Source organism: Dromiciops gliroides, chromosome 4 (assembly GCF_019393635.1).
Source record: "Dromiciops gliroides isolate mDroGli1 chromosome 4, mDroGli1.pri, whole genome shotgun sequence".
Classification (NCBI taxonomy): domain Eukaryota; kingdom Metazoa; phylum Chordata; class Mammalia; order Microbiotheria; family Microbiotheriidae; genus Dromiciops; species Dromiciops gliroides.
This window is the reverse complement of record NC_057864.1, coordinates 179849964-179877338: the sequence shown is the minus strand read 5'-3', so window position 1 is coordinate 179877338 and position 27375 is coordinate 179849964. Positions and strand designations below refer to the sequence as shown.

Genomic DNA, 27375 nt, shown 5'->3' with positions numbered 1-27375 from the left:
TCAGAACAAGAATTTACTTCTGGGGGAAAGCGGAGAGAGGTTGTCGGCCGTGAGGAGGAGGGCGAATAGTTGTGGGAGATGGGACGGAGCGGGTCTTAGGAGGTGGAGTCCTAAATGAAGCAGGTTTAGCAGCATCAATAATCCAGCCCTTCCTGGCTCGCTCTGGGGGAATGTGAGAGTACTGAAACCCCGAAGGGGCGGCCTGGGGTGGGCGGGAAGGGAGGTGGAGAATAGGCGGGGGTTAGAGAGGGAGCCCCCCAACTGAGGGGCCTGTGGGTAGGGCCAGAGTGGAGGGGGCGGAGCTTCGAAGCAGGAGAGCTGGGGGCCGGGGCTGGAGCCCTATTGCAGGAGCTTGAGCCCAAACCTGAGTGAGGCTCTCAGAGCTAGCGCAATTCTCTGGACCCAGAGCCCAAAGCGCAGAGTCCTGCTACCCTTGGCTCCTGGCCTCCGGTGCCACCAGACCCTTTCCTTCCTCATGCTGGCCCCCCCTGCTCCGGAACCCCCCGTTCCTATGTCTCAGACCGAGGCGGACCTGGCGCTGAGGTCCCCGCAGCCTCCTGCTCCTGCCGGGGTCCCCCGCCTCGGCCCCGCACCCCGGCGGATGCGTCGCTTCTCCGGAAAAGGGGAGCTCCGACCACGCTCCACACGTTTCAGCCGCCGCAGTTCGGTGGACCTGGGGCTCCTGAGCACTTGGTCTGAGCCCGCCCCGCCCCTCCCTGATCCCCCGGGCCCTCCGGATTTAAGCCGCCCGGGCTCCCCCAAGTCTTTACAGTCTAGCTCCAGGGAGCAGGCGGAGGGCGCACCGAGCGGGGGTCCTGCAGGGAAGCCGGGAGATCTAGGGCGTCCGGAACTCTCAGGGTCGGGGGGAGGCCTGGGTTTCGGGGAGATGCTGCAGAGCCCCGGTGGGATGGCGCCTGAGAGGCTACGAGAGCAGGAGGAGAAGGAAGATACGGAGACGCAGGCTGTGGCCACGTCCCCGGACGGTCGCTATCTTAAGTTCGACATCGAGATCGGACGTGGCTCCTTTAAGACTGTCTACAGGGGTTTGGACACGGATACTACGGTGGAGGTCGCTTGGTGTGAACTGCAGGTGAGAGTGGGCTGGGGCAGGGGGTGGGGGTGGATGCACTTGAGCCGTGGCAGAGTGCAGAGGAAGGTAGTAAATCGCTTCCAATCCGGGACCCCCACCCCCCACCCTCCGTGGGATCTTCATGGGAGAGAGTTCCTGAATCGAGAGAACACAGCAGGCAGGATACCAAGTTTGTCTCCCTGCCTCTATCCTACCCACATGTCCCAAATGGTCTGCGTTGAAGGTAGTGCTGGTCCGATCACTCTACCTAAACCCTAGAGAATCCCTCTGAGAAAAAAAACACAGATGAGTAACGTGCAGTGGAGATTGCTTGTCCCTTAGCAGTTAATCCCCCTGATTTCCAATTTAACCTTAGGTCAAGAGGAAGGATAAGAGGCGAGGTTGTTCCCTGATCCCTGTTGCTGGCTAGACCTGTTCGAACACAGCGGGTTAAGGTTGATCCCAGGGGTTATTTGCTTACTCTCCCTCTCACCCCAACCAAAGATCCAAAGGGAAACCAGCCCTGGATCCCTTCTCCTCAGCGCCCTCCCTAGAGGTCACTAGAGGTCATGGGTGCAGAAGGAGAAGCCCAAGTCCCTGGGGCAGGGTCCTCAGAGCATCGGATTTAGTTGGACCTAAGAAAGACCCATCTTTCCGGGGTTTTTTCCAGCATAGGGAAGGAAGAGACAGTATGTGGGAACTCCTAGAATCCATCACCCCGAGACTGCTCCGGCGGCATGGATTCAGGGAAGTTCCCCCCAAAAGATTCTTAGAGCCTTCAGCGAGAAAGCGAGAACAGGGATCCTATGTCCTGGGTTGGGCATCGGAACACGTAATTCCTCAATTCTCTCTTCACCCCACGGCCGTCCCCAACCCTCAGGTGTGGGTCTGGGCTGAAGAGTGTGAGTGCTGGAAGGGGTGTGAAGTCGCTTACGTCTCCCTCCTCCCGCCCTTTCAGACTTCACTACAGGCTTGAAGAATAGAATCAAATCTGGGTCCTGAGAGAGGCTGCTTAGCCCCCGATTCCTCAATGAGACTGTGTGTGGGGGGGGGAAGCAGGGGTGGAGTGGGCACCTTGAGGGAAGGGTCCCTCCCCTTGGGTCCTGGCACCAGGCTGGGCCCTCACTCCTGCCAACGCCTCGCCCCGGGACCAGGGCCAGGAGGAAAGTGGCAGCCAAAATGAGGGGGGTGGAGATGAAGGAGGAGAGACATGAGGCGGGGGCGAATGGTGGAGGGTAGGTCAGGGGGAGAGGCAGGGGCTTAGGCTTCAAGAAACCTAGTCCAAGATCTTCGCACTCCTCTCCGTGACCCTACCTTGACTCTTCTACCCAGTTCCTCTCGTTCTCCTACCTTTCCTCTTCTGGCCCTCTCTCTCCTTTCCCACTTTTCTTCCAACCTGCTTCCCCTCCGGTTCCCCCTCGGGCCCCAGGTCGCCCCCTCCCACTCCCACCATCGGAGTCGGGCACAAAGACAGCATTGAACTCTAGGCCCCTAGAACGTACCACATAAAGGCGCTTGTGTTCATTGGTGGGGGTCCGAGTACCGCGGCGGGTACGTCCTTGGAGCCAGAGCGGGAGAGGGCGAGCAGGGTGGGGCCGGGGGCCGGGAGCCTATTGGCCAATAGCCCCACCCGCCCCCCAACCCGGTCCGTCCCCGTCCCCACCCCCAGGGCGCAGACCTCCAGGAGTTTCCAGACCTGCCCCACTCAAGTCCCATCCCCTCCAGCCTCCCCCGTTCTGTTCCTTTCTTGACCTCCCTCCCTCCCTCTTGCCCCGAAGAGGACCCCACAGTTAGTTGCTACCCCTTGTCCAGGCTTTCTCACGGTTAGAGGCACACTCCCTGGGCGTTGGGTCTCGAATGTCATTCACTGCCCTCTCCCCTGCCCCCAGACTCGAAAACTGTCCCGGGCAGAGAGGCAGCGTTTCTCTGAAGAGGTGGAGATGCTGAAAGGGCTACAGCACCCGAATATCGTCCGCTTCTACGACTCGTGGAAATCTGTGCTGAAGGGCCAAGTCTGCATCGTGCTAGTCACAGAACTTATGACTTCGGGCACGCTCAAGACGTGAGTTCTGAGACTATGCCACAGCAGCTCTCGGGAAAGAGCTGGGAGGTGAAAGTGCAGGGGAAATGATGGGGGTGGGGAGAGAGAACGTAGGATGAGCTGAGAGTATGCTCAGGGGTGCTCGATGGAGGACATGGAGGCCCCAAGACTTCCCCGAATGTCCAGTGTGCCATTCTCATACCCTTAGGTGAACATCACCGTGCTCAGCATTTCATTTCTCCTTCCAGATACCTGAGGCGATTCCGTGAAATGAAGCCTCGGGTCCTTCAGCGCTGGAGCCGACAGATCCTGCGTGGGCTGCACTTCCTGCACTCTCGGGATCCCCCTATCTTGCACAGAGACCTCAAGTGTGACAATGTCTTTATTACGGGTCCCACTGGCTCAGTCAAGATCGGGGACCTTGGTCTGGCCACGTTGAAGCGCACCTCTTTTGCCAAGAGCGTCATCGGTGTGCCCCCACACTCCCCTCTAGCCTGACTTTCCCGACTCGATTTCACATCTCCTCCACTCACTCTAGAGCTAGAGAAGCAGCCCCAGAATCCCCCAAATCCAGGGACCTTTGAGATCTGAGGGGTTGAAAGGCTATAGGAACTCGTTGGAAGTGTGGCCAAATGCAAAGAGAATAAACCCCGGATATGACTAGAGAAGCGAAGCAACGTCCAACCCAGCCCTAATTACAGATGTGGGGATCAGTCTTGTCCTAGAGTCCCTCTCTCCTCACTCCCAACATACTTCTACCCCACCTCACCCCTACCACCGTCCACTCAATCTTTCTTGCCCTGGTTGAAACTCCTCTATTGGGGGCTATGGAGAGAATAGGGACCACTGGTTGATCCCCATTTTGCCCCCACCTAGGGACCCCGGAATTCATGGCACCTGAGATGTACGAGGAGAAATACGATGAGGCAGTGGATGTGTATGCATTTGGCATGTGCATGTTGGAGATGGCCACTTCTGAATACCCCTATTCTGAGTGCCAGAATGCTGCCCAAATCTATCGCAAGGTCACTTCGGTGAGGAAGTGGGAGGAAAGGATCCCCCAACTGCTGATTCCAGTGCTTCTTCCCAGTCTCCTTTGCTGCCTCATTTCTAATACATATACCTGGACAAATAAATACTGCCCCACCTCCTCCTGGGAAGACAAGAATTTGAACCCTTATTTCCAGTCTTCCATTCTGAAATTTGTGAAACAATGTAGGAGATGGTAGGTGGGCAGCTAGGTGGTACAGTGGGTAAGTTATTGCCCCTGGAGTCAGGAAGACCTGAGTTCAAAATCAACCTCAGACACTTACTAGCTGTGTGACCCTGGACAAGTCACTTAACCCTGTTTGCCCTGGTTTCCTCATCTGTAAAATGAGCTGGAGAAGGAAATACCAATATCTTTGTCAAGGAATACCCCAAATGGGTATCATGTCCAGCTCTGAGGTCAGACACTACACTAAGTCTAGCTCTCTTCTCTTCTTTCTTTTGTCCAGGGCACCAAGCCTAATAGCTTTCACAAAGTGAAGGTACCAGAGGTGAAGGAGATAATTGAAGGCTGTATCCGCACCGATAAGAATGAGAGGTGGGGGCTGGGGATGGAATTCTGTGAGATATTGAGGATGGGGTAAAGAAATGAAGAAGATTGCAGGGGGGGGAGGGGCGGCCTTCGGGGGGAGGAGAAAGAAGAACACCATATTGGCCCTCAATTAATCTGTCCTGCTCCATTTCAAGGTTCACCATCCAAGATCTCCTGGCCCACGCCTTCTTTCGAGAAGAGCGGGGTGTGCATGTGGAACTGGCAGAGGAGGATGATGGGGAAAAGCAGGGCCTGAAGCTGTGGTTGCGAATGGAAGATGCCAGGAGGGCTGGCCGTCCTCGAGACAACCAGGCCATTGAGTTTCTATTCCAGCTAGGAAGGGATGCGGCTGAGGAGGTGGCCCAAGAAATGGTGAGAGGACTGGACCTTAAGGATGAAAGTAGAAATGTGTGTTGGGGGAGGGGGCAGTGGTGGCAGCATTATTGTATGGAGGGAGGGTCTTGGTGGAAAGAATGGAAAGAGAAAGAGAATGTCGATGATGGGAAATGGAGAGGAAGTTGGTTCCAGTCACTACAAGAAGGGAAGCTGTGGGGAGGTGGATGACACTAATTTGGGAAAAGTCTAGCTTAAAAGGAGAATTTAATAATATTCCTCCCCCATGCTTATTTAGGATTGAACCCTTGGTGGGGAAATTGAAGTTGAAAGGTCTGGGGATTCTCATCCATTTCTTTTTTTTTTCTTTTTCTCATCCATTTTTTTCTTTTTTCTTTTTTTTTTAGTGAGGCAATTGGGGTTAAATGACTTGCCCAGGGTCACACAGCTAGTAAGTGTTAAGTGTCCTGAGTCCGGATTTGAACTCAGGTACTCCTGACTCCAGGGCCGGTGCTTTATCCACTGCGCCAACTAGCTGCCCCTCTCATCCTTTTTTAATCCTGGATCAAGTAATCTAGGAGGAATGATAGTTGTAGGTGTCTGTTGCTGTCTCAAACTGTCTGTGTATGTAAACTTGTCTCTGTCTCTATGCATTGTTCTTTTCCTTCCCATCAGGTGGCCCTGGGACTAGTCTGTGAAGCCGATTACCAGCCCGTAGCTAGAGCTGTTAGAGAAAGGGTTGCTGCCATCCAACGAAAAAGGGAGAAGCTTCGGAGAGCTCGGGAAACAGAGTCACTCCCACCACCCCCAGGACCACCTCCAGTAGTTGCCCCAACAGCTCCTGGTCCCGAAGCTCCCTTCCCCCCTGAACCTGAGGAACCAGAGGCAGATCAGCACCAGCCATTCCTTTTCCGTCATGCCAGTTACTCCTCTACCACTTGTACGTGACTTCTGACCCCTGGGACTGGGCAGTCCCCCCTCCTCCCAACCTTTGATTTTTAATCCCTGGGGCTGGACTTGTAACACCTCTCTTTAGAACAGTCTCCCCACCTGGGTGGGAAAGATTCTTCCCCTTTCTAGCCCTAGAGCTGTCTCTGGGAAGGAAGAAATGGAACTGTTTGGGGCCCTTTACCACTCAGGCATACTCCTTTATTGTTTGGCACCCTTCACTTGGCCCTTTCTAATGAATTCTTCCTCCCTTCTCTCTCCTGCAGCGGATTGTGAAACTGATGGCTATGTCAGCTCCTCTGGTTTCATTGAAACTTCAGAGTCAGTGCCCCAGCCCCCTGGAAGTGTACCATCCAGCCCTGCTGATCCCCAGCTCTGTCTGCCTTCGGTGAGAGAGGCCAAATTGGGGGAAGGGGATGCTAGTGGTTTAAGTCTCTGACTCATCTTCTAGTGACTCATAACCCCATGAGCCCAGATGTTCTCTCTTACCTGATGATCCCTGGCTATACCTCCTTGGAACTTCACCACCCTTGACTTCATTTGTTCCCAATCCAATTTCCTAGGATCCTTGACTGTCACCCCCAAAACCCAGAACCACAGAATGTCAGAGTGGGAAGGGACTGTCCTGATTTCTTCTGACCCCATGTACTTTCATCCTTTTTCAGGCCTTTGCTTTGTCCATTCCTCGATCTGGTCCAGCCAGTGACTTTTCTCCTGGGGATAGGTATGCTCTGGGCTAGGATGGATGAAGTAGGTGTGGGGATGTGGTTGGGGGAGGGATTTGGGTTCAGTGTGCCCAAAGCTTTCTTCTCCTTTCTTCTACCTCCTCCCCTCTCTCCAGTTATACTTCAGATGCGGCATCAGGACTCAGTGATGTAGGAGAAGGGCCAGGAAGAATAAGGAGACCTTCTGGAAGGAGTCCAAAGCGCAGACCCCGATCCCGTCTACGTGTTACCAGTGTGAGAAGGGGATGATGGGGCAGTTGGACTCTGGCAAAACCATAGGAAGAACCAGGAGGGAACCATGGGGGATGGTGGGAAGAGGCTGGGAAACATAAATTATGGATGGAAATGAGGACCTATCCCCCCCTGGTTTCTGTGATCTGGTTTTAAGGTGTCACCTGTCCTCTTTCCCCAAGTTTGATCACTGTCACTTAGGGGCTAGGGCAGTGACCTCTATCCCACACTGACTCTGTACCCAAAGGTATCGGACCAGAATGATCGAGTCGTTGAGTGTCAGTTGCAAACACACAACAGCAAGATGGTGACCTTCCGATTCGACTTGGATGGAGACAGTCCTGAGGAGATTGCTGCAGCCATGGTTAGGAAGAAGGGAAAGAGGCTTTGGTGACTGACCTCGGATGGATCTCTCTCTCTATTGATGGCCCCCAAAATCATTCTAGGCATAGTGGGGAATTCCAAGGAAGTAGAAGGGATGGTCCCTGGACTTGAAGGGCATTTGGGAGAGAAAGATCACTTAAAGCCATAAAACAAAGGAAGGCAAGATCTAGTCAAGTGTTCATTAGAATGGCATAGACATAATGTCAGAGTTTAAAGAGATGGAAAGATAGTATGGAAAATAGTGGAAAGAGCCCTTGTTCTGGAGCAGGGGGTCAGTCAGTAAACATTTATTAATCACCTACTATGTACCAGACACTGTGTTAAGTGCTGGGAGGAGAACCCAGTTCAAGTCTCACCTCCGATGTGTGACCTTGGGCAAATCACTTGACCTCCTTGGGCCTGTTTTCCTATTACTAAAACCAGTAGATTGGGCTAGATGACCTCTGAGGTCTCTTCACAGCTCTGTCTATAATAAGCTCATAGACTGATCTAACCAATGATGACTTTTACAGCAATTGATTTAGTATTAAGTAAGACGGGTGGATGGAAGGGCAGGTAGGTGGCGCAGTGGATAAAGCACCGGCCCTGGATTCAGGAGTACCTGAATTCAAATCCAGCCTCAGACACTTGACACTTACTAGCTGTGTGACCCTGGGCAAGTCACTTAACCCTCATTGCCCTAAAAAAAAAAAAAAAAGATGGATGGGTGGATGGATGGATGGATGCATGGGTAGATATAGGTGATTAGATAGAGGCACATATAAACATGCATACACTCATGGATATGTGTATATACATGTATATGTGTGTGTTGAATATTAGGCACAAAAAAGAGGAAGAGTCAAGGATTAGTCTAGAGTTTCTAGCCCAAGAAATTGGAAGGAGAGCTGCCATTAAAGGAATAGAAACGGATACACACAGTGAAAATTGAGAGGCAGTGTTGCATATTAGAAAGAGGATGGGGACCGGACCTAGGATTTCATAGGAAGAAAAGGAACTCCCAGATAGGAAAATTTCCTCTACAAATAAAAGTCAGCACCTCTGAAACTGAGTCTTAGAGAATTGCCTTCTGAGAGGTTCAGTGACACAAAGTCAAGATCAGAGGCAGGGATTTGAAACTGGGTCTTCCTGACTCCAAAGCACATCCTCTAACATCATGTTGTATAGTGGAGAGACCACTGGATTTGGAGCTTAGCACAGTGCCTAACATATAGTAAGCATTTAATATTTCTTTTCTTTCTCTTTCTCTCTCTTTCTGTCTACCCATCCATCTACCCCCCTCTTTCTCCCCCCCCCATTAATCTATCTATTTACCTATCTATCTGTGCATCAAACTATCTGTCCAGTCACTTTTTTTTTTTAGGGCAATGGGGGTTAAGTGACTTGCCCAGGGTCACACAGCTAGTAAGTGTCAAGTGTCTGAGGCCGGATTTGAACCCAGGTACTCCTGAATCCAGGGCCGGTGCTTTATCCACTGCGCCACCTAGCTGCCCCAGTCCAGTCACTTTCTATGGAAATCTGGTTTTGAATCCAGCCTCTACTCCTTACTACCTTTGTCCTTAGACAAGTCACTTCAGGTCTTTGGACCTCAGTCTCCTTGTAAATGAAGGGGTTGAACTAGGTGAACCCTAAGTTTAATTCAATTCAATGAAGAGCTCATCCAACTAAGAATATATTACATTTGAAGTAATAGTATTTCTTTATAGATAGAATACGGGGGTGGAAATTTAGGGGAAGTCATCAGAAAAGTAATAGTTAAAGCTTTGCAAGTGGATAAGAGGGAGTGTAGAAGAAAAGGAGCAGAGAGCCAAGGACTGAGTCTTGGAAGACACCATTAGCATGGAAATGGGAAGAGGAATCGTTGAAGGAAACAGGCCAAGTTGCTCAAGAGGCAGGAGAATTGGAAGAGTCCAGTGCCACAGAACCCAGAAAAAGTGTCCAGGAGGATTAGATGGCCAACAGTGTCAAACTCAGAAGGTTGAGTAGGAGGATTGAGGAAAGCTTGTTTAGCTTTCCCTGGAAGTTAGTTACTATCAGTCTTATAGAGACAACAGTTTCAGCCGAGTACTGGGGATGGGAGTGCAGTGAAAGTCAGAATGCTGGGAGCTGAGGAGAGAATCCGTAGCAGAGAGGTTCCAGTGCTCATTTGAGGAGCTTGGCAGTGAAAATACTTCCTGAAACATCCTGTTGCTACGCCCTTCCTCCCTTCCCTCTCAAAACCCTCTAATGGCCCCTTTCTACTTGCATGATAAAGGACAATTCCTTCACCCAGACATTCAGGGCTCTCCACAATCTGACCCCAACCTTCCTTTCCAGTCTTTTCTTTTACTATTTCCTCCCTTTCCACGTATTCTGTACCCCAGCCAGCTTGGGCCAGTTCCCTGAATTGGCCATGTGAGTTCCCAACTGTACTCATGATGTCACCCCCAAGTTTCTAGCCCTCCTTTCTCCCTTCCACCTATCCAGGGGAATGAATGGGTGAATTCATCTACCCACATCTGAGCCATCCTTCCAGATCGGTTTAAAATGCCACTAACCAATCTCAGCCTTGCCTCCTTCAGGTTCCTACAACTCTCATTACCAGCACAATTTGTGTGAACCTTTGAAGTATTTCCTGCCTTCTGCAGTAGGTTGTCTTTTCTTGTGGGTGTGTCTTATAATCTTGTTCTTCTCCCTCATCTAGCACCAGCATCTTATATAGAATAAGATTGAGTGAAAGTTGCACTACACTTGGAAGGAGTATGAGGGTGATGACTTGTAAGCAGCAACATGTAGGCAGTGTGGGGTAGTGGAAAGAATTGTGGATACAAACTATAATTCCTGCCTCCAGTGTTCTATGTGACCATAGGCAAGTCATTTCAGTTATCAGTCAATCAATCAAGTTTGTTGTTGTCCACTATTTTTAGTCCTGTCTGATTCTGTGACCCCATTTGGGGTTTTCTTGGCAAACGTACCAGAATGGTTTGACATTTCTTCCTTCAGCTCATTTTATAGAGGAAACTGAGCCAAACAGGGTTAAGTGACTTGCCCAGGGTCACAAACTAGTGAGTAACTTGAGGCTGAATTTGAACTCAGGTCTTCCTGTCTTCAGGTCCCACCTAGGTACTTTCCCACCTAGCTGCCCACCAATCAATTGATCATCTTTTATTAAGTCCCCACTATGTGGCAGGCACTGGGGAGACAGTGACAAAAAAGGTGATGGGAAACCACTGGAGCTTATTGAGTAGGAGAATGAGGTGGTCAGATCTGTGTGAATATCTGTCAGCTTTGTGGAGGATGGACCAGAAAGGGGAAAGATTTCAGGCAGAGACCAATTAGGCTATTGCAATAGTCCAGGTGAGAGGTGATAAAACCTTAGGTGGTGGCTGTGTGAGTAAAGAATATTAATTTCCTTACCTATAGCAATGTGAAGAATATCTGCAGGGCATACCTCAGACTGTTATGAGAATCTATGAGATGATGAATGTAAAGGGTTTTGTTAGCCTTAAAAAAGTCATCTAAATAGCTAATAGTTATAACAGTAGCTAATAATATTAAAGCTACTTGTGATATAGCTATCAGTTCATAGACTTTTATAATGAAAAGTCATCTAGTCTACCCCTATCAGAAACAGAGGCTTCTCTCTGCTCAGATAGTAACTGAATAAATCGTCAAATTCAGGGCCTCTGATTCCATCATACTTTCTCCTGAACCTTTATTAAAATATTGGAAAACTAAAGAAAAGTAATATGAGAGGGATGTATATGGGAGCAAGGTTACTCAGGAACACAGAATAGTTTTTGTTCCAGAGAACAGAGCAAGGGATAGCTATCGAGAGCTTAAGGAATAACGTTCCACTCTTGCTGAGCACTCCCCAGTTCTACCCAGATATTTGTCACTGAGATTTGCAGAAATTTGAGCAGAATATTTTTGTTGAGGAGAGGAGGAACTGATCCCTCACTCTTTCCTATGTTTAATCTCCCTAGGTATATAATGAGTTCATTCTGCCATCTGAGCAGAATGGATTTCTTGGCCGGATTCGGGAAATTATTCAGCGTGTGGAGACGTTGCTAAGGAGAGAAGGGGGTCCTGTGGGGGCCACTGGAGATGCCCCAACTCCCCAGGTTAGATTTCTTCCACATCCATGATTGACATCTTATTCCCTCTCTCCTCACTCCATCCATTCTAAGACATTTTATCAACCCAAACTTGTTACTCCACACCCTCTGACCCCCTATTTTAAAGACTGGAGACCTTCGGCTTTGTGACATGAACTCCCTGTTTCCAGCAGGAGGAGTCTATGATACCAGCTCTCCCTGGCCCCCTCTCACTCCCAGTCAGTGGTATGTATTGAGTCTTCCCTCTGCCCTTTCTGATCCCTAGAGAAGTAAAGGAGATGTCTCAGGGGATTGCTTTGGGAAGGTGACCTAATCAAACTTCATGGTAGGACTGAAGTTGAGGACTGCAGCCTCAACACTCCCCTTTTCCCTTGCAGAGACCAACAGTACCTCTCTAGAACAGAGAAACTGGACATCCTTCCCTTCCTCTCCTCTGTCTCCTGGAACCCCCTTGTCACCAGGGTACCCCCTATCTCCTGGGACCCCCTTTACTCCAGGTCCTTCCTTTCCCATCACAACCCCCCATTTACCTATCACATCTTCCCCATACCCCTTCACTTCCTCTCAGTTTCCTTCCAGTCCCTCCCAGTTCCCCATCACATCTTCCCAGTTCCCCAGTCTCTCTCCTTTCCCTCTTAGTTCTCCATCCCCATTTCCCCCTAGCCTCTCCCCATTCCCCATCCCATCCTCCCAGTTTCCCCCAAGCCCCTCTTCCTTTCCCTCCACTTCTCCACCCTCATTCTCCCCTAATTCCTCCCAAATTCCCATCATATCCTCCCAGTTCCCCCAAAGTACTTCATTTCTGCCCAGTTCTCCACCTCCATTCCCGCCTAGTTGCTCCCAATTCACACTCAGTACTTCTAACTTTCCTTCAAGTCCATCTCCTCTTCCCCCACCCCCTTCAACTCCGCTCCTTTCTCTGGCTGGTGCCTTTTCTTTGGCTGTGATGACTGTGGCTCAGTCCCTGCTAACACCCCAACCTGACCTCCTTCCCCGACCTCCAAGCCCCCCAGCCCCTCCACCAAGTCCCCCAGCTCCCCCTGTACCCTGTGTCGTGGAGAGTCCTCCACCACCCAAAGCTGAGGAGCAAAGTGAGGTGAGTATGAAAGGGAGTACTGAGGGAGGCTTGGTGACCCTAATCATGACCTGTCCCTTACAGTCGTGATCTTTTTAGGCCACCCCCAGTTCTCAGTCGCTCCTGGTTGAAACCAGGCTGTCACCCATCACAGAAGGTGAGCCTCTAATCTCTAGTGACTTTGCCCAGCTTGGGCTCTGGGCAAACATCTAACCTCTGCTCTTTTCCTCACCGTGGACAACAGAAGGGAAGCCACAGCTTGTTGGGCGTTTCCAAGTGACTTCACCAAAGGAACCAACTGAACCCCTTCTCCAACAGCCAACAGCTTCACCTCCGGGTTCCCCAGAACCTTCCAACCCCCTGCTGGTCCCTGAGAGTTCAGACACAGAGGACAGTGCTGGAGGAGGACCAGAGACTGGGGAGGCTCTGGCTGAGAGCGATCGGGTGGCAGAGGGTCTGGAGACTGGAGCTGAGGGGGAGGATGGGGAAGAGGAGAGGGAGCCGTGGAGGGGCACCAGCCCCACTCCTCCAAGCCAGCCCAGCCAGGTGTGGTTGCACTACACATACAGCGGCAGCCTGTGTCTGAGCAGCGGGGACTCAGAGAGCAGCGGGGAGGATGAAGAGATCTGGGCGGAACTGCAGAATCTTCGTCAGAAGTGAGGGGGAATGACAGCCGGGGAAGTGGTGATGGGGGAGGGGAGCAGGGGAAACAGTGGGAGTGGAGAAAGGAGTAAGGGCAGTGTCTATGTGCTAGGGTCTCTTCATAATTAATCCTCTCGCACTGTCGTAGACACCTGTCTGAGGTGGAGACGTTGCAGATGATGCAGAAGAAAGAGATTGAGGAACTCTACAGCAGGCTAGGGAAGCAGCCCCCACCAGGCATAGTGGCTCCTGCTACCATGCTCTCCAGCCGTCAGCGCCGCATCTCCAAGGGCAGCTTCCCTGCCTCTCGTAGAAACAGCCTGCAGCGAGCAGAGCCCCCACTCCCTGGTAAGGCACCCCAGCACCTATTTCTTCAACAAGACTCTCTTCCCCAGTTTCTTCCAGGCCCTGGGAGGCACAAGCCCTTCATCTCCTCTCTCCTAGTTCCCTGGTCCCCTTCACTCAGTATCCATCCTTTCTCCAGGCATTATGAGAAGGAACTCTTTAAGTGGCAGCAGCACTGGCTCTCAAGAACAACGACCAAGCAAGGGGGTGACATTCGCTGGGGATTTTGGCAGGATGGTGAGGGGGAGCCAGGGACTGAGGGCAGAAGGGAGGCAGATGCTGGGGAAACTTCTACCCCAAGATTTTTCCTTTCTCCCAAGTCGGCTCAGTCCTTTCTTTTTTCCCTTTAGTGAGCCCAGAATTGAAGCAATGTGGGACCAGGGCAGATCTGACGCCTTCAGGACCCGATTCTTGATCAATGAAATTCATCGTGCTACACCAAGACAGAGTGGCAGTGGGGTGCAGTGGAAAGACTCCAGCGTTTGATAGCATAAGTTACCTGGATCTGAATCTTCCCTCTGATACTATGTGGCTATGGGCAAGTCACTTTTAACTCTCTGTGCCTGTTTTCTTATCTGTAATAATAGGGTTTATAATGGCTGTACCCACCTCACAGGCTTGTTGTGAGGACCTGGCCATGAATGAAAGGCCTGTCCAGTGCTCCACAAATCTTAAAAGTGCTATATAAATATATGTCTGCCATCATGTTTCTCACATCTCAGGAATAGAGATGGAAAATCAGGGCAGAGTGTCTCTACCCTATCAAATGAAACCAAATTGGTAAAGCATTTTGCAAGTCTTAAAGCAATATATAAATGCTAATATCATTATCAAAAAAGAGCAAATGAAGAGACTGTTCTGCAGTGTGGGGTGTGAGCCCAAGATCTTCCAAGGACCAATCACTAAAACTACACCAGGCTGCTTGTGGAGAACTTCCCTCTCCAATTCCCCCCTCCCCCAACCTCCCAAAACTGAGGGCTGGGCACACTCATGTCAGACTTGTAGAGAAGCCAATAAAAATATTAGAAATGAGTCTGTTGGTCTGTCAGCCCTGCAGGGGATAGAGGGTGGGTGGAGGGCCCAGCCTCATGGGGGGGGGTATTAAAAGATCTCTCACAATGGGGAGCAGAGCTGGAGGACACCCAGCTTCCTGGCATCATGCCATAAGCAGCTTAATTTCAAGGTCAATGATCAACTCCACCAATCTAACCTCCCTCCAGACCCCACCCTGGACTTGCACAGGCAAGCTCAGAAAGCATGAGGGCTGGATGACCCCTCTACTCTGGGGTGGGTAAAGGCTACTGTGAGGGCCCCAGGCAATGGAGGGAAACTGGAGAAGAGAGTTATGAGTGTGTGTGTGTGTGTGTGCATGAAGGATAGCTTAGCCTCACTCAGCCCAACAATTCCCGTGATCCTTACCTGCTAATCAGGTGGAAAGATCGAAGGAAAAACCATTCTAGTTAAACATTCACATTTCCTTAGGGCAACACAATTTCCATAGGTGGTAGAGCTTTCTGCACCCCGCCCCCCAACAGATTCACATGGCTCTACAATGGATGATTCACTTTATTGTGAATCAGTCCTCAACTTAACCACCATCACTGCCATACCAGGTTCCAACAAAGAGAAGAGGTACCATACTTGCCCCCCAACAATGGCTTTCAATCTCTAGGGTAGGAAGAAGCTACAAAGATATGAATAAGGCGCTACTGAAAAAGTTTGGGGTGACCTAGTTGGGCCTCCTCCCTATTGTGACAAAGGCTTTTTTTTTTTTTGGTGGGGGTGGGGGGGAAAGAAGGAATAGGTGTTTCATCAAATTGGCTGGATACACAATTCCCAAAGGAGGGTGGGACTCCATAACCAAACAACATCCCAAGCTCAGGCCGGCCAAAACACTCCTTATCCTAGTAGGAATCTTTTTTTCTTGGATGGGAGGGGAAGTACAGAAGGTGGAAGCATCCATCCTCATTCTGAAGAAGTTCCATTCAGGGTGGACAGAGTCTGAGCACCTGCTTGGGGGTTAGGGGCTGCTGGTCCCGGCAGCTTTCACTCTAGCAGCTTTGGCCTTGTCCTCCAAATCATCCAGGAACCGTTCTTGGGACACGGAGTAGAAGGTATAGCCATCTGGGCGGCAAGGGCTCAGGAAAACCACGAGGAAATCAGAGCATGCCTTTCCAAGTTTCTTTCCTCCAGCTTGTCCCAACCCCTCCTTCCAGTCTAAAATTTTCAGCCTCCTCCATGTGGTTCTCACACCATCCTGGAATTTCAAACTGCACCCACTCTCCCCACAATGGCCCCCAACATCCACACATGGTGAACATTTTTGCTCTCTACCTGCAATCCTGTTCATTGTTCCTTTTCCAACTCCACTGGGACAGTAGTGGAGAGAAAATAGCTTCTAATTCAGGAAGAGCTGGGTCCAAGCCTGGCCAATGGACACACACTGGCTCAACAAGGACAATTAGGAACAGTGTGCTGAGAGGCAGTATTGCATAATGGATAGCAAGCCAGCCTCAGGTCCAAGAAGTTGTGGGTTCAAGTCTTCCCTCTGCCTCTCCTAGGACTCTAAAGCTATGTTACCATTGCTGACCTGCAATGGTAGAGTTTCCCCACCAGGGAGTTTCCTAGACTGCTGAAACCAAACATCCAGTGTCAGTAGTTTTCTATTTCCATTGTATTTCCCGAGTGTAAAATGCTACATCTCGGGGCTACAATCTGGGTTCTATGAGACTCCTACATGGAGTGGAGTCAGGAAGAAACTGGAGGTTTCCAGACCAGGAATTCAAATTCACCCACGGATGCTAGTTGTGTGACCTCCGGCAACCAAACCTGTTTGCCTCAGTTTCCTTATCTGTCAAATGAGTATAATAATAGCACCTCTGCTCTCCTGAGGAACACACGAAATAGTAGCACATGGTAGGCATTATACAAATGTTGGCTATTGCCATTATTAAATAAGGTAATAACTGTCTATTATTATTAGACGTGGCTATGGTACTGACTTGATATGTGACCTTGGTTAAGTCACTAGGCGCCAGTTTTCCTCCTCCGTAAAATTTAAGTTTCCTCTCTGGACTTTAAGGCCCAGAACCTTCGGCCACCGCCCCTCCCCCCCCCCCCCCCCGCCCCGCACATGCCGTCGTCCCGTCCTCCCCTCCACCATCTCACCTGCTACGTCTCTCTCCCTCCTTCCCCTCCCCCAGCCTCGTTTCTCCCTCTCCTTCCTTCTCCTCCCCCCAGCCTCGTTTCTCCCTCTCCCTTCACCGTCCCCCCTCCCCCAGCCTCCGGGACCCACGGATACAAATGGCCAACACCAGGGCCCCGATGCTCAGGCCCGTCAGGATGTTCCGGCTCCGCCGCTGCGGAAGCGTTTTCTGCCACTGCGTGAGCTCCACTTGCCGCATAAAGTGCAGCTGGGCCGGGCTCAGCTTCTCTCGCGCCGGGTCAATGCGCTGCGCTACGGGGGCCTTCCTCGCCTCGGATCCCGCCGCTCCGCTAGCACTAGCATCAGCCATCTCACTCCTCGACCTACTCGAGGGGGTCAGAGCCACCGGGCACGCCGGGAAGGACGGCAGCCCCTTGGTAGTCTTCGCTGCTGAGCATTCTGGTACTTGTAGTCTGGCTGGTCTTTCCTTCAGAAGAATTGGCGGCGCGGGGCGAGGGAGGGCCGGAGTGTCCTGGGCGCACCCTCTGATTGGCCAAAGTTCCCGTAGCGCCCGCGAGTTCGTCGTTTGAAACCTAGAAAAGCCGTTGGAAGCACGAGGCTGCGCAGACTACGAAGTTTCTGAGACGCGTCAAGTTTCACGTCTACTGGAGGGTCGGAGGAACAGCTGACTATGGCTGGGGTCGTAGGGACCAGGGGGTCGGCCTCCCTCAGTGACTTTAAGTTTGGCGCTGTAGACACGCAGACCATCGAAGACGCCCTGCTCCACTTGGCCCAGGAGAATGAAAGGGCGGTGCGGGAAGCCCGGGGGCAGGCGGGCAGCTTCAGGGAGACCCGGATCGTGGGTGTGGGCCTAGGACTGGGGGGGCGGGGGTGGGGAGGGGACTGTTCTGCACCAGGGACACTTTAGGCCCTAATCTCACCAAGTATCCTTGCCCTCAACTCCTCCCCCCACCCCACCCCGCCTTAAATCAGCAGAAAACAAGCCATTGCCCGGATCATTCAGACCCCAAATCAAACAAAAAATGATCCTAGCGTTTTATTTTGACACAAGTGAATCTGGACCTAATGTCTGAATTGCCATGGTCCAGTCAGGTCAAGATGCATTTAGTGATTGATTGATTGATTGATGGGGCAATGAGGGTTAAGTAACTTGCCCAGGGTCACACAGCTAGTAAACGTCAAGTGTCTGAGGGTAGATTTGAACCCAGGTCCAGGGTCAGTGCTTTATCTACTGTACCACCTAGCTGCCCCTCAAGATGCATTTATTAAGTGCTTATTATATGCCAGGCACTGTGCCAAGCATTGGGGATCCAGGCAAAAATGAATTAACTTAACTCTCCACTTTGTCAGTAGGGATATGTGTGTGTGTTGGGGGTGGGGCTCTCTATGTGCTTGCGAGGATATTTTACAAAGGGGTGTGTGTGTGTGTGTGTGTGTGTGTGTGTGTGTGTGTGTGTGTGTGTTCTCGTGAGCGAGCGAAATATGGGTCAAAACGGTTGTGGGGCTGTCTTGGATTTACCGAAGCACATACCCGAGAGAGATTTAACGACTCAGTGAAGAGAGGGGTTTGGCAACCTGTACAGTTCTCATTCTCCATATCTGACCATCTGCAATTGCCCTGCTGCTGATGTTTTATGTAGAACCCAGGGGTCTTGGAAAGCTCCTCTGGTAAGAACTGAGATTTACCCTGGTTCCCACCCTGTGATGGAATTGCAAGCCAAACAATTCCAACTGGGACTGTTCTTTCAAAGGCAAATATTGGAGGCAGTTAGGGCTTGTCCTTCCCACCTTCCTAGTGTGTTTTCAAAATCCCTATTTAAACAATCCTACAATTAAAAAAAAAAAAGAGGGGGGAAGAATTCAGTCACCATAGTCCCATTTAACAGACCAGAGGAATCATGTTCACTTTAAGTTGCATGGTGGCGTTAAACTATGCATGGGAAATCTCCATGAAACAGGAAGGTTGCTAAGCAAAAAGGTGTCTTCAACAAGATTAAAGTTCCAGGAGGTTGTTTTTATGTTTCATATTAAACTTGATAGGAATTAGGATTTTTCATCTATTCAAGAATCTCCCAGTAGTCAGGAACATGAGCAGGTCGTTAGGGGGTGGGAAAGGGGGTGTGTTTTGGTACCAGGCAAGAGCTCTTATCTGCTGAGCCCTTCAGGAGTAAGTCACCAAGGAACTTGGTAAGCCCTTGTTCTTGGCACTCAGCCCATCTTCCCTTTTTGCCTCTGATCAACTTGTTGGCAGCAAAAGAAATTAGGCTTGGCTTTAGTTATTCTAGTCTCATCTTTCTCACCCCCTGACCCTCTTTCTTGGGTCATATCATGGTTTTTACACAACACCAAGAGTTCAGAGTGGTTAGGGTTGCATCTTGTGATTCAGGCTTTTCTTTTCTATTTTGGCAGAGTTCATTTTTCTCCTGTCCGAACAATGGTGCCTGGAAAAATCCGTGAGCTACCAGGCAGTAGAAATCCTAGAAAGGTAAAGCCCTCGATATGATGTCTTTGCAAATAGATAGCTCTCAGATGAACTAATGTGCTCACTCCTATTGAAATGTTTGTACTAGTCACCTCTTACCTTGGTGTTGCTTTTGACCCCCCTCTGCCCCCAGCCATTTCTCCCTCTCCTTCCACCACCCCCAGCCTTGTTTTCCCCTCTCCCTTCACCATCCCCTCTCCCCCCAGCTTTTTTTTTTTTTAGCGACAAACATTTATTTTATTTTTTCCAGTTACATGCAAGGGTAGTTTTCAACATTCATTTTCATAAGATTTAGAGTTCCAAATTTTTCTCCCTCCCTCCCTCCCTCCCTTTCCCCCCCCCTCCACAAGATCACACCCAGGTTATATATGTACAATCCACAAGTGTTCTTTTTATCGGTTCTTTCTATGGGGGTGGATAGTAAGCTTCCTCATTAGTTCCTTGGGATTGCCTTGGATCATTGAATTGCTGAGAGTAGTTAAGTCATTCACAACTGCTCATTGAACGATACTGCTGTCACTATGCACAATGTCTTCCCAGCTCTGCTCACTTCATTATACATTGATGTTCATTAGTCTTTCCAGGTTTTTCTGGGATCATCCTGTTTGTCATTTCCTATAGCACAAGACCATTCCACCACAATCATAGCACAGCTTCTTCCATTATTCCTCAATTGCTGGACATTCCCTTGATTCTCAATTCTTAGCTTCCACTAAGAGTTGCTATAAATATTTTTTGTACAATTTTTCCCCCTTTTCTCTTTTTCATGATTACTATTGTTAACTGTTTCCCTTCCATCCTATTCCCTTCCCCATGATATTTATTCTATTATCCATCTTCTTTCATCTTATCACTCTTCAAAAGGGATTTGCTTCTGTCTGTCCCCTCCCCCAATCTGTCCTTCCTTCTTTTGTCCCTCTTTCTTTATCCCCTTCCCTTCCTATTTTCCTGCAGGGTTAGAGAGATTACTCTACCCAATTGAGTGTGTACATTATTCCCTCCTTGAGCCAATTCTAATGATATTGAGGTCTTTGAGCCAATTCTTTTTTTTTTTTTAATTTTTAAAAATTTTTTATTTTTTTGCGGGGCAATGGGGGTTAAGTGACTTGCCCAGGGTCACACAGCTAGTAAGTGTCAAGTGTCTGAGGCCGGATTTGAGCTCAGGTACTCCTGAATCCATGGCTGGTACTTTATCCACTGCACCACCTAGCCGCCCCCCTCTTTGAGCCAATTCTTATGAGTATTAGGCTCATTTACTGCCCAGATTAAATAGATTACTCCACCTAGTTGTGTGTGTGTGTGTGTGTGTGTTAGTCCCTCCTTGAGGCAGCTCTGATGAGTTTAAGGTCTTTGAGCCTTTTCTGATGAGTGTAAAATTCACTTACTGCCCTGCTCCTCTCCCATCTCTTCCCCCAATCCATAAGCCTTTTCCTGTTTCTTTCATGTAGGATTTCACCTCTGCCCTTCCCCCTTCCCCTCCCCCAGTGCATTCCCCTCACCTCTCAATTTAACCCTAAGGATGTCATCATGGAGCAGCTAGGTGACACAGTGGACAAAGCATCACCCCTGGGCCCAGGGGGATCCTAGCCAAAACCCAGCCTCAGACACAAGACAGTCACCCACTGTATGACCCCAGGTATGTCCCCCAACACCAATTTTTTATAGTTCTCTAGGGTCTTGTATTTGAAAGTCAAATTTGCCATTCAGTTCAGGTCTTTTCATCACAAATATCTGAAAGTCCTCTTTTTCATTAAAGTCCCATTTTTTCCTCTGAAAGATTATGATGAGTTTTGCTGGGTAGGTTATTCTTGGTTGTAACCCCAATTCCTTTGCCCTCTGGAATATCATATTCCATGCCCTCCGGTCCTTTAATGTAGAAGCTGCTAGATCTTGTGCTATCCTGACTGGGGCTCCACAGTACTTGAATTCTTTCTTTTTGGCAGCTTGCAATATTTTCTCCTTGACCTGAGAGCTCTGGAATTTGGCTATAATATTCCTAAGAGTTTTCCTTTTGGGATCTCTTTCTGGAGGTGATCGATGGATTCTTTCAATTTCTATTTTAGCTTCTGCTTCTAGAATTTCAGGGCAATTTTCCCTGAGAATATCTTAGAAGATGACGTCTAAGCTCTTTCCTTGATCATGGTTTTCTGGTAGACCAATAATTTTCAAATTATCTCTCCTGGGCCTATTTTCCAGGTCAGCAGTTTTTCCCAGAAGATATTTCACATTGCCCTCTATTTTTTTATTCATTTGGATTTGCTTTATTGTGTCTTGGTTTCTCATAAAGTCACTGGCTTCCATTTGTTCAATCCTAATTCTTAGGCAATTATTTCCATCAGGGAGCTTTTCCATTTGGCTTTTCAAGCTGTTGACTTTTTTTCTCATGTCTTTCCTGCATCACCCTCATTTCTCTTTCCCTTTTTTCCTCTACCTCTCTAACTTTATCTTCAAAGTCCTTTTTGAGTGTGTAAGAATATCTTTGAATTAACTGGCCTAATTTTGGGGCTAATCTGACTAGAGGACTAATCTGGGGACTTTTGACTGTTTGGCTATCTGACTGCTGTTAATTTAACGTGGGTCGTTTATAAAGTTCCACCACACTGCTCCACTCCCAAATTGATAAGCAAAATATTAAGAAGCCTCTTAACTAAATAATCAAAGCAGAGTTTATTTATGAGATACTATTTAAAATGAAGAATACAGGGAAATAAAATGTACAACCTGATTGCATTGTGGTGTGTCTCTTTCCACTGCATTTCTTTCCCACCTGCTGCACCTGGACCTTCTTTAATACAATAAGGGCCTTAGCCCCCTCTTGCCTTAGGGCACTCAGGTTCTTTATTCTAACTCCAAGCCCTTTCACTTTGTAAATCCCCCTGCTTCTAACTTTCCTTTCCTTATTGCCACAGCTGAACCCGTGTTTCTCTCTCACTGACCTTCTGTCTGCTGTCAGTCTGCCCTTTAGCCTCTCTTTTGCCGCCCCTCTAATCTTGTCCGCCAGCCTTTCCTCCTTGCTCCTAGTCCTTTAGCCTTCTCCTGCATCCTTGTAACCCCTGTCTCTCTTCTGCCTCGCCTCTAATCTTGTCAGCCATCCTCCAGTCCTCTTCTCAGCCCCCCTTTAGTCTTCTTCAACCTTTCTAATCTTGTTTATATATATAATATATATCTTATCTCCACTCAAATCTCGGGGCTTTTTGTACCCTCACACCAAAGTAATATGCCAGTCAGGGCTGCGGCTGGTGAGGGGGGCGCACTCTAGCCTCACGTGCCTCAGCACAGGCCCACGCCAGAGTCTGGCCTGGACGAGTCCGGGATCTCTCGGATAGCTTCACTCAGGTCAGAGGGAGCTGGGGGCTTTTTTACCCCAGCTGTCTGACCTGGCGTCTTGTACAGCCCACGGGGCTTTTTGGCTCAGCTGAAGCAGAGGGGGAGGGGCACCAGCACCTTCCACACAGAAGAGACCCTGAGGGCCTAAGGCTTTCTAATCTCAGCCTAAAGGTAGGGTCCCCAAATCAAAATAAATTTCCACAAGTGCCTCTATGGCCTGAGACCAATTCATATTTTTCTTGGAAACTTTAGCTATAGGGGTCCTGATGTTGACATCTTCCTCTGAGGGTGCACCTCGGTCTTCCTTGTTACTAAAGAAACTTTCTATGGTCCTCACCTTTCTCTATCTGCTCATCTTGCCTTTCTTTTACTTGTTTTTTAGCTCCTTAAAGTGGGGCACTGTTTCCAGGGTACAGTATCCCAAGCTTAAGAAGTCTCAGGTGGTATGATTTAAGGAAGATCAGGTTCTTCACTCGCCTGGCCTGTTCCCTGGTCCATAGATGACCCCAGACCAACTTGCTAATCAACCAGCTTTGTGGGTTGTGGTTGTTAGCTCCGATGAGCCTGTGCCCCTCCCCAACCTGGGCCATTGCTGCTTGAGCCTACCTCCTGGTTCTCAGCAGGGGTGTAAAACCCAATTTCTGCCTTAGCACCAGCATAGACCCCTGTAGTCTCTCCCCTGCCCAGGGCTCAGCCCTCTCACAAGACTGTGAGCTTAGTTCCAGACAACACTGGCGCTTCAGCTGATTCAGAGGCTCTGGAGGTCTCCTTCTCTGGTGAGGCCTTCCTGGGACTGGATCTGTGTCAGGGTGACTGTGGGGTTAGGCTTGACTCCTGTATCAGCACAGCAGCTCCCTCCTTCTGACCTTCCAAGCCGTTCTTGGTTAGAAGATGATTTCAGCACATTCTTCTGTGAGTTTTGCTACTCCAGGCATTTTCCTATGGCATTATTTAGATATTTTTTGGAGTGATTGTGTCATGAGTTCGAGAGCTCACTGCCTTTCCTCTGTCATCTTTTTCCGCCCAGCCTTTTTACTTGCAAGTGTAACCATGTCTTAAATTGATATTGGAGAGGCTAAGATGTAGCAGAGTTTTGAAGAACAAATGCTCCCTCTGGAATGTGTGGAAGTCCAGATTGGTTTTTGTTTTTTGTTTTTAGTCCAGATTGTTTACTCCTGTCCTCCCCCAACTCCTGTAGGTTCATGGTTAAGCAAGCAGAAAGCATCTGCAGCCAAGCAGCACCTGTGGTGAGAGGTAGTGAGAAAGCAGAGTCCTGGAGCTGGCGGGCCCAGAAAGAACAACTCTGCAATATATTTGTACTTCGACTTGTGTCATGTGTTCAGCTGGCAAGCAAACTTTCCTTCCACTACAAAGTAAGGAGTTGGTCCTGTTCTTTCCACCTTCACAGTGCTGTGCTCAAAAGCTGGCCTTTTGTGGACAGCCAGATGTTATGAGTAAAATAGGCTGTCCACAGGGCAGCTCTGAGAGTAACGACCCCTGGGCTGGGTGATTTTACTCATGTGGAAACTCCAGAATGCAATTACACTTCCTAAGCACTGCTACTAAACACACACAGCTGTTAGAACCTGCAGTCTTGTTCTCACAGCACAATAGCTGGATTAATGCCATCTTATATAGGTATACAGGTTACCTTTCCTCCCCTTCGGACTCAAGGACAGTTTGCATAAGGTGCCTGAATAGTCAACATGCTTTAATCATTAAGGGTGAGATTGTTAAAAGGGAAAATATCTCTGGGTACTAGATTTGGAATATGAGGACCTGAATTAAAATTCTATCTTTGAATTCTGGGCCTCAGTTTCCTCATTTGTCAAATGAGGTTTTCTAGTTTTAAATCTATGATCTCCTGCTTGTTTCACTCTCTCCAATGTTTGTGACCAAAACCCAACTTATTAGAGAATCTTTTTTTCTGTCCCCTCCCCCTCTTTTCTTTATTCAGATAGTCAGCAATGTTACAGTCCTGAATTTCCTCCATGCCCTAGGGTACCTTTATACTAAAGAAGAACTACTGGAGTCAGAACTTGCCATTCTGAAGTCTTTAAACTTCCAGATCAATTTACCTACTCCTCTGGCATATGTGGAGATGCTCCTAGAAGTTTTAGGTATCTCATTCAAAAGATATCTCAGTGGAAATTAGGCAAACACTGTAGCCGAAAGGCCAAGTGTAGCTTGAGACTCCTCTAGCAGAGGCAATTGAAGTGCCCCAGGGCTCTGGGCAACCTGACAGAGAGAACAGCCAGTTTGAGTGCTCTGCCTAGTGGTTTGCCTGCCTTGGGAGGTGGGTGTACTTGGCTAGCTTTGGGGAAGGCATTCTGTCCTCTGGAAGGACATCGAGAAGTCCCCATAGCCAGCTTCTGCTTAGAATCACTAGGCACCTCCTTCAGCATATTCTCTTCTTTATAAAGAGGTAAAGGGTGGGAGGGGAGCAAAGAAATAAGGCTTCCATGGTTATTTTTTGGTATCTGTATAGCCTGTGCACTGACGGGTTTTCTCTCTCTTCCACAATTTTACCTTTGAAATTGACCATGACCTAATCAGATATCCAATTCACTGAGCAACTCTATAGCAGAACGGAGTTACCAGGAAGACAGCCTAATAGCTTGCTACATTCCATAGTCATGTGCAGAAATGGCTCACTTAATGTAACATGACTTTTTTTTTTTTTGAGGGGCAGTGGGGGTTAAGTGACTTGCCCAGGGTCACACAGCTAGTGTCAAGTGTCTGAGGTCAGATTTGAACTCAGGTACTCCTGAATCCAGGGCTGGTGCTTTATCCACTGTGCCACCTAGCTACCCCGTAACATGACTTTTTTAAATGAACTACCCTGATTAGGAATCTGACCATATCCTTGGTCAATTTTTTCCTTTGAGAGAGGGACAAAGATAGAGACTTCACCCCTCTCTGTGCCCCACCCAGGGTATAATGGCTGTTTGGTCTCAGCCAAACAGCTGCATGGAACCTGCCTGACATTACTTGACTTGGTCTATCTCCTGCATGAGCCCATCTATGAAAGCCTGCTGAGGGCATCATTTGAGAACTCTACATCCATGGAACAGCAGGGGTAAGGCACTTCCTGTAGATTTATAAATAGTGGGAGCAGTGTTCTGAAAAGGACCTGAGGAGTGGATCAGACCTAGCAGGACCAACTAATTTGTCCCTTCACTTTGGTAGAGATAATTGTTGTAGAGGATTCATTCTCATAAACTTGTAATTTATTAACTTGCAACTTATTGTTCTGATGTAGCAAGTTCAGCCCAACTAAAATCCAAAAGACTTAAGATTTAAATATTTAGATGAATTCAAGTTATTGACATCTCCTATTATCCCTCCTATTATTGATTCTTGATCATAGGTTGGGATGCTTGGACTGTTTTCAGAAACAGGAAACAGACAAAACAAGCCAGTCATAAGGCTGCAGCTTAGACAAAAGTGCCTGATTACTGTAAAGGCAGATGAGAGAAAGCCCCACAATTATGTTGTTAGGATAACAGATGGGAACACAAAAGACCAGTAAATCAAATACACATGAATGAGGCTCATGTGTTATCCAAGTTGGGAGGAGGCTACCTATGGGATGGCCAGCTGGTTCTACCATTTCTTTCCATATGAGAATATACAACGTAATCAAATAATAAATTTCTATGATCTAAGACTTATGCACTCAAAGTTCTCACCTTAGTTATAAAACTGAACTGTGATTTTAATTGCTTAGGGGAAAATTTGTGTCAGTGAAAGAAGACTTCATGCTTTTGGCAGTTGGGATCATTGCAGCCAGTGCTTTCATCCAAAATCAGGAGTGGTGTGGCCAGGTATGCACTGCTAAGTAGCATTGTTATCAAAATTGAATAAAAAAAACATTCCCCAGTCAATTAAAGGAAAAGGGCAGATTTAACTTCATCAGAAATTTAGCATGAGAGAGATCAGGGTGCTAAGATGAATGGGCAGTAGAGCTATAACTGAGGTTAGGTTGCTGATTAATGCGTTTTCAACTTTTTTGTTTGTTTTTCCTGAGGCAATGAGAGTTAAGTGACTTGCCCAGGGTCACACAGCTAGTAAATGTCAAATGTCTGAGGTCAAATTTGAATTCAGGTCCTCTTGAATCTAGGGCTGGTGCTTTATCCACTGCGACACCTAGCTGCTCCTGCGTTTTCAACTTTTTAATAAAGCAAAATTTAAGATGCTCTGAAAAGGTGCATTCACTAATCTGGCCAACTATCATACTTCTTAAAATCTTTTTTTTTTTTTTTTTTTGCAGGGCAATGGGGGTTAAGTGACTTGCCCAGGGTCACACAGCTAGTAAGTGTCAAGTGTCTGAGGCTGGATTTGAACTCAGGTACTCCTGAATCCAAGGCCAGTACTTTATCCACTGTGCCACCTAGCCGCCCCTTAAAAGATTTTAAGTAAAAGTCAATTGCACATTAGGTTGCAGTGCTAAGAGATAAGGAGGAGCCATTCTTAATACAGTTTTGTTCTAGTAGACATTATAATCTGGATCCAATTTTCCTGTTAAATTCCCTTAACCCTCATTGCCCTGCAAAAACAAAACAAACAAAAACAACACAGAACAGGAAGATTTAGTTAACTTTTGACTCCAGAGGCTATCTAGAAAACCACATTAGTGTAATAAGTCGATAAAATTTAGACAACTAGCTGCTTCTGTCTCTCTCCCTGAAGGTTGTAGAGCACTTACACAGCATCACCGGCATCACCACTGAGAGTATTGCTGAATTTTCATATGCAATCCTGATTCATGGGGTAGGAGCCAGCACCCCAGTTCGACAACAACCTTTTCTGCACCACCTGGCAGCCAGACCACTGAGGGCTGCTGCCACCTGCAACATGTGAGCCTGTGAATTTCCAGAGTATCATCAGACTCTAGGTCATGAACCCTCCCTGCCACCCAAACCTGTTTA

General features: G+C 48.5%; 3 protein-coding genes across 8 annotated transcripts; 2 read left to right on the top strand and 1 right to left on the bottom strand.

Annotated features, from left to right (window-relative positions):
• Nucleotides 1–303: 303 nt before the first annotated feature.
• Nucleotides 304–14955, top strand: WNK4 (WNK lysine deficient protein kinase 4). 6 transcript variants are annotated; one of them, XM_043962908.1, is made up of 19 exons: nucleotides 304–1090; nucleotides 2959–3131; nucleotides 3359–3579; nucleotides 3987–4144; nucleotides 4607–4695; nucleotides 4845–5061; nucleotides 5698–5962; nucleotides 6237–6358; nucleotides 6636–6694; nucleotides 6812–6929; nucleotides 7174–7290; nucleotides 11276–11413; nucleotides 11578–11632; nucleotides 11785–12503; nucleotides 12582–12639; nucleotides 12727–13138; nucleotides 13273–13472; nucleotides 13609–13706; nucleotides 13820–13961. In XM_043962908.1, the coding sequence occupies exons 1-19, from the start codon at nucleotides 476–478 to the stop codon at nucleotides 13820–13822; spliced, it is 3837 nt and encodes a 1278-aa protein (XP_043818843.1). In that variant the 5' UTR covers nucleotides 304–475; the 3' UTR covers nucleotides 13823–13961. The 6 variants fall into 6 exon arrangements, with proteins under 6 accessions (XP_043818843.1, XP_043818844.1, XP_043818839.1 ...); XM_043962909.1 differs by lacking the exon at nucleotides 13609–13706 and having other exon boundaries at nucleotides 13820–14955; XM_043962904.1 differs by having other exon boundaries at nucleotides 13609–14955.
• Nucleotides 14956–15015: 60 nt separating this feature from the next.
• Nucleotides 15016–17036, bottom strand: LOC122725689 (cytochrome c oxidase assembly factor 3 homolog, mitochondrial). Its single transcript, XM_043962910.1, has 2 exons — nucleotides 16771–17036; nucleotides 15016–15593 (listed from the first exon to the last, which is right to left on the bottom strand). The coding sequence occupies exons 1-2, from the start codon at nucleotides 16982–16984 to the stop codon at nucleotides 15490–15492; spliced, it is 318 nt and encodes a 105-aa protein (XP_043818845.1). The 5' UTR covers nucleotides 16985–17036; the 3' UTR covers nucleotides 15016–15489.
• A 269-nt stretch (nucleotides 17037–17305) lies between these two features.
• CNTD1 (cyclin N-terminal domain containing 1) lies at nucleotides 17306–27307 on the top strand. The gene is made up of 7 exons (XM_043964812.1): nucleotides 17306–17477; nucleotides 19045–19120; nucleotides 23643–23817; nucleotides 24402–24564; nucleotides 25379–25523; nucleotides 26175–26271; nucleotides 27137–27307. The coding sequence occupies exons 1-7, from the start codon at nucleotides 17306–17308 to the stop codon at nucleotides 27305–27307; spliced, it is 999 nt and encodes a 332-aa protein (XP_043820747.1).
• The last annotated feature ends 68 nt before the right edge of the window (nucleotides 27308–27375 follow it).

Excerpts from the sequence above, each read along its gene's own strand:
- WNK4 (XM_043962904.1), top strand. The coding sequence starts at position 476 with ATGCTGGCCCCCCCTGCTCCGGAACCCCCCGTTCCTATGTCTCAGACC. Across the intron at positions 3,132-3,358 it reads ACTTCGGGCACGCTCAAGAC|ATACCTGAGGCGATTCCGTG; the intron begins GTGAGTTCTGAG and ends TTCTCCTTCCAG. Across the intron at positions 13,139-13,272 it reads CTGCAGAATCTTCGTCAGAA|ACACCTGTCTGAGGTGGAGA; the intron begins GTGAGGGGGAAT and ends GCACTGTCGTAG.
- LOC122725689 (XM_043962910.1), bottom strand. The coding sequence starts at position 16,984 with ATGGCTGATGCTAGTGCTAGCGGAGCGGCGGGATCCGAGGCGAGGAAG. Across the intron at positions 15,594-16,770 it reads GGCCCTGGTGTTGGCCATTT|ATGGCTATACCTTCTACTCC; the intron begins GTATCCGTGGGT and ends CTTGCCGCCCAG.
- CNTD1 (XM_043964812.1), top strand. The coding sequence starts at position 17,306 with ATGGCTGGGGTCGTAGGGACCAGGGGGTCGGCCTCCCTCAGTGACTTT. Across the intron at positions 17,478-19,044 it reads CAGGGAGACCCGGATCGTGG|AGTTCATTTTTCTCCTGTCC; the intron begins GTGTGGGCCTAG and ends CTATTTTGGCAG. Across the intron at positions 19,121-23,642 it reads GCAGTAGAAATCCTAGAAAG|GTTCATGGTTAAGCAAGCAG; the intron begins GTAAAGCCCTCG and ends CAACTCCTGTAG.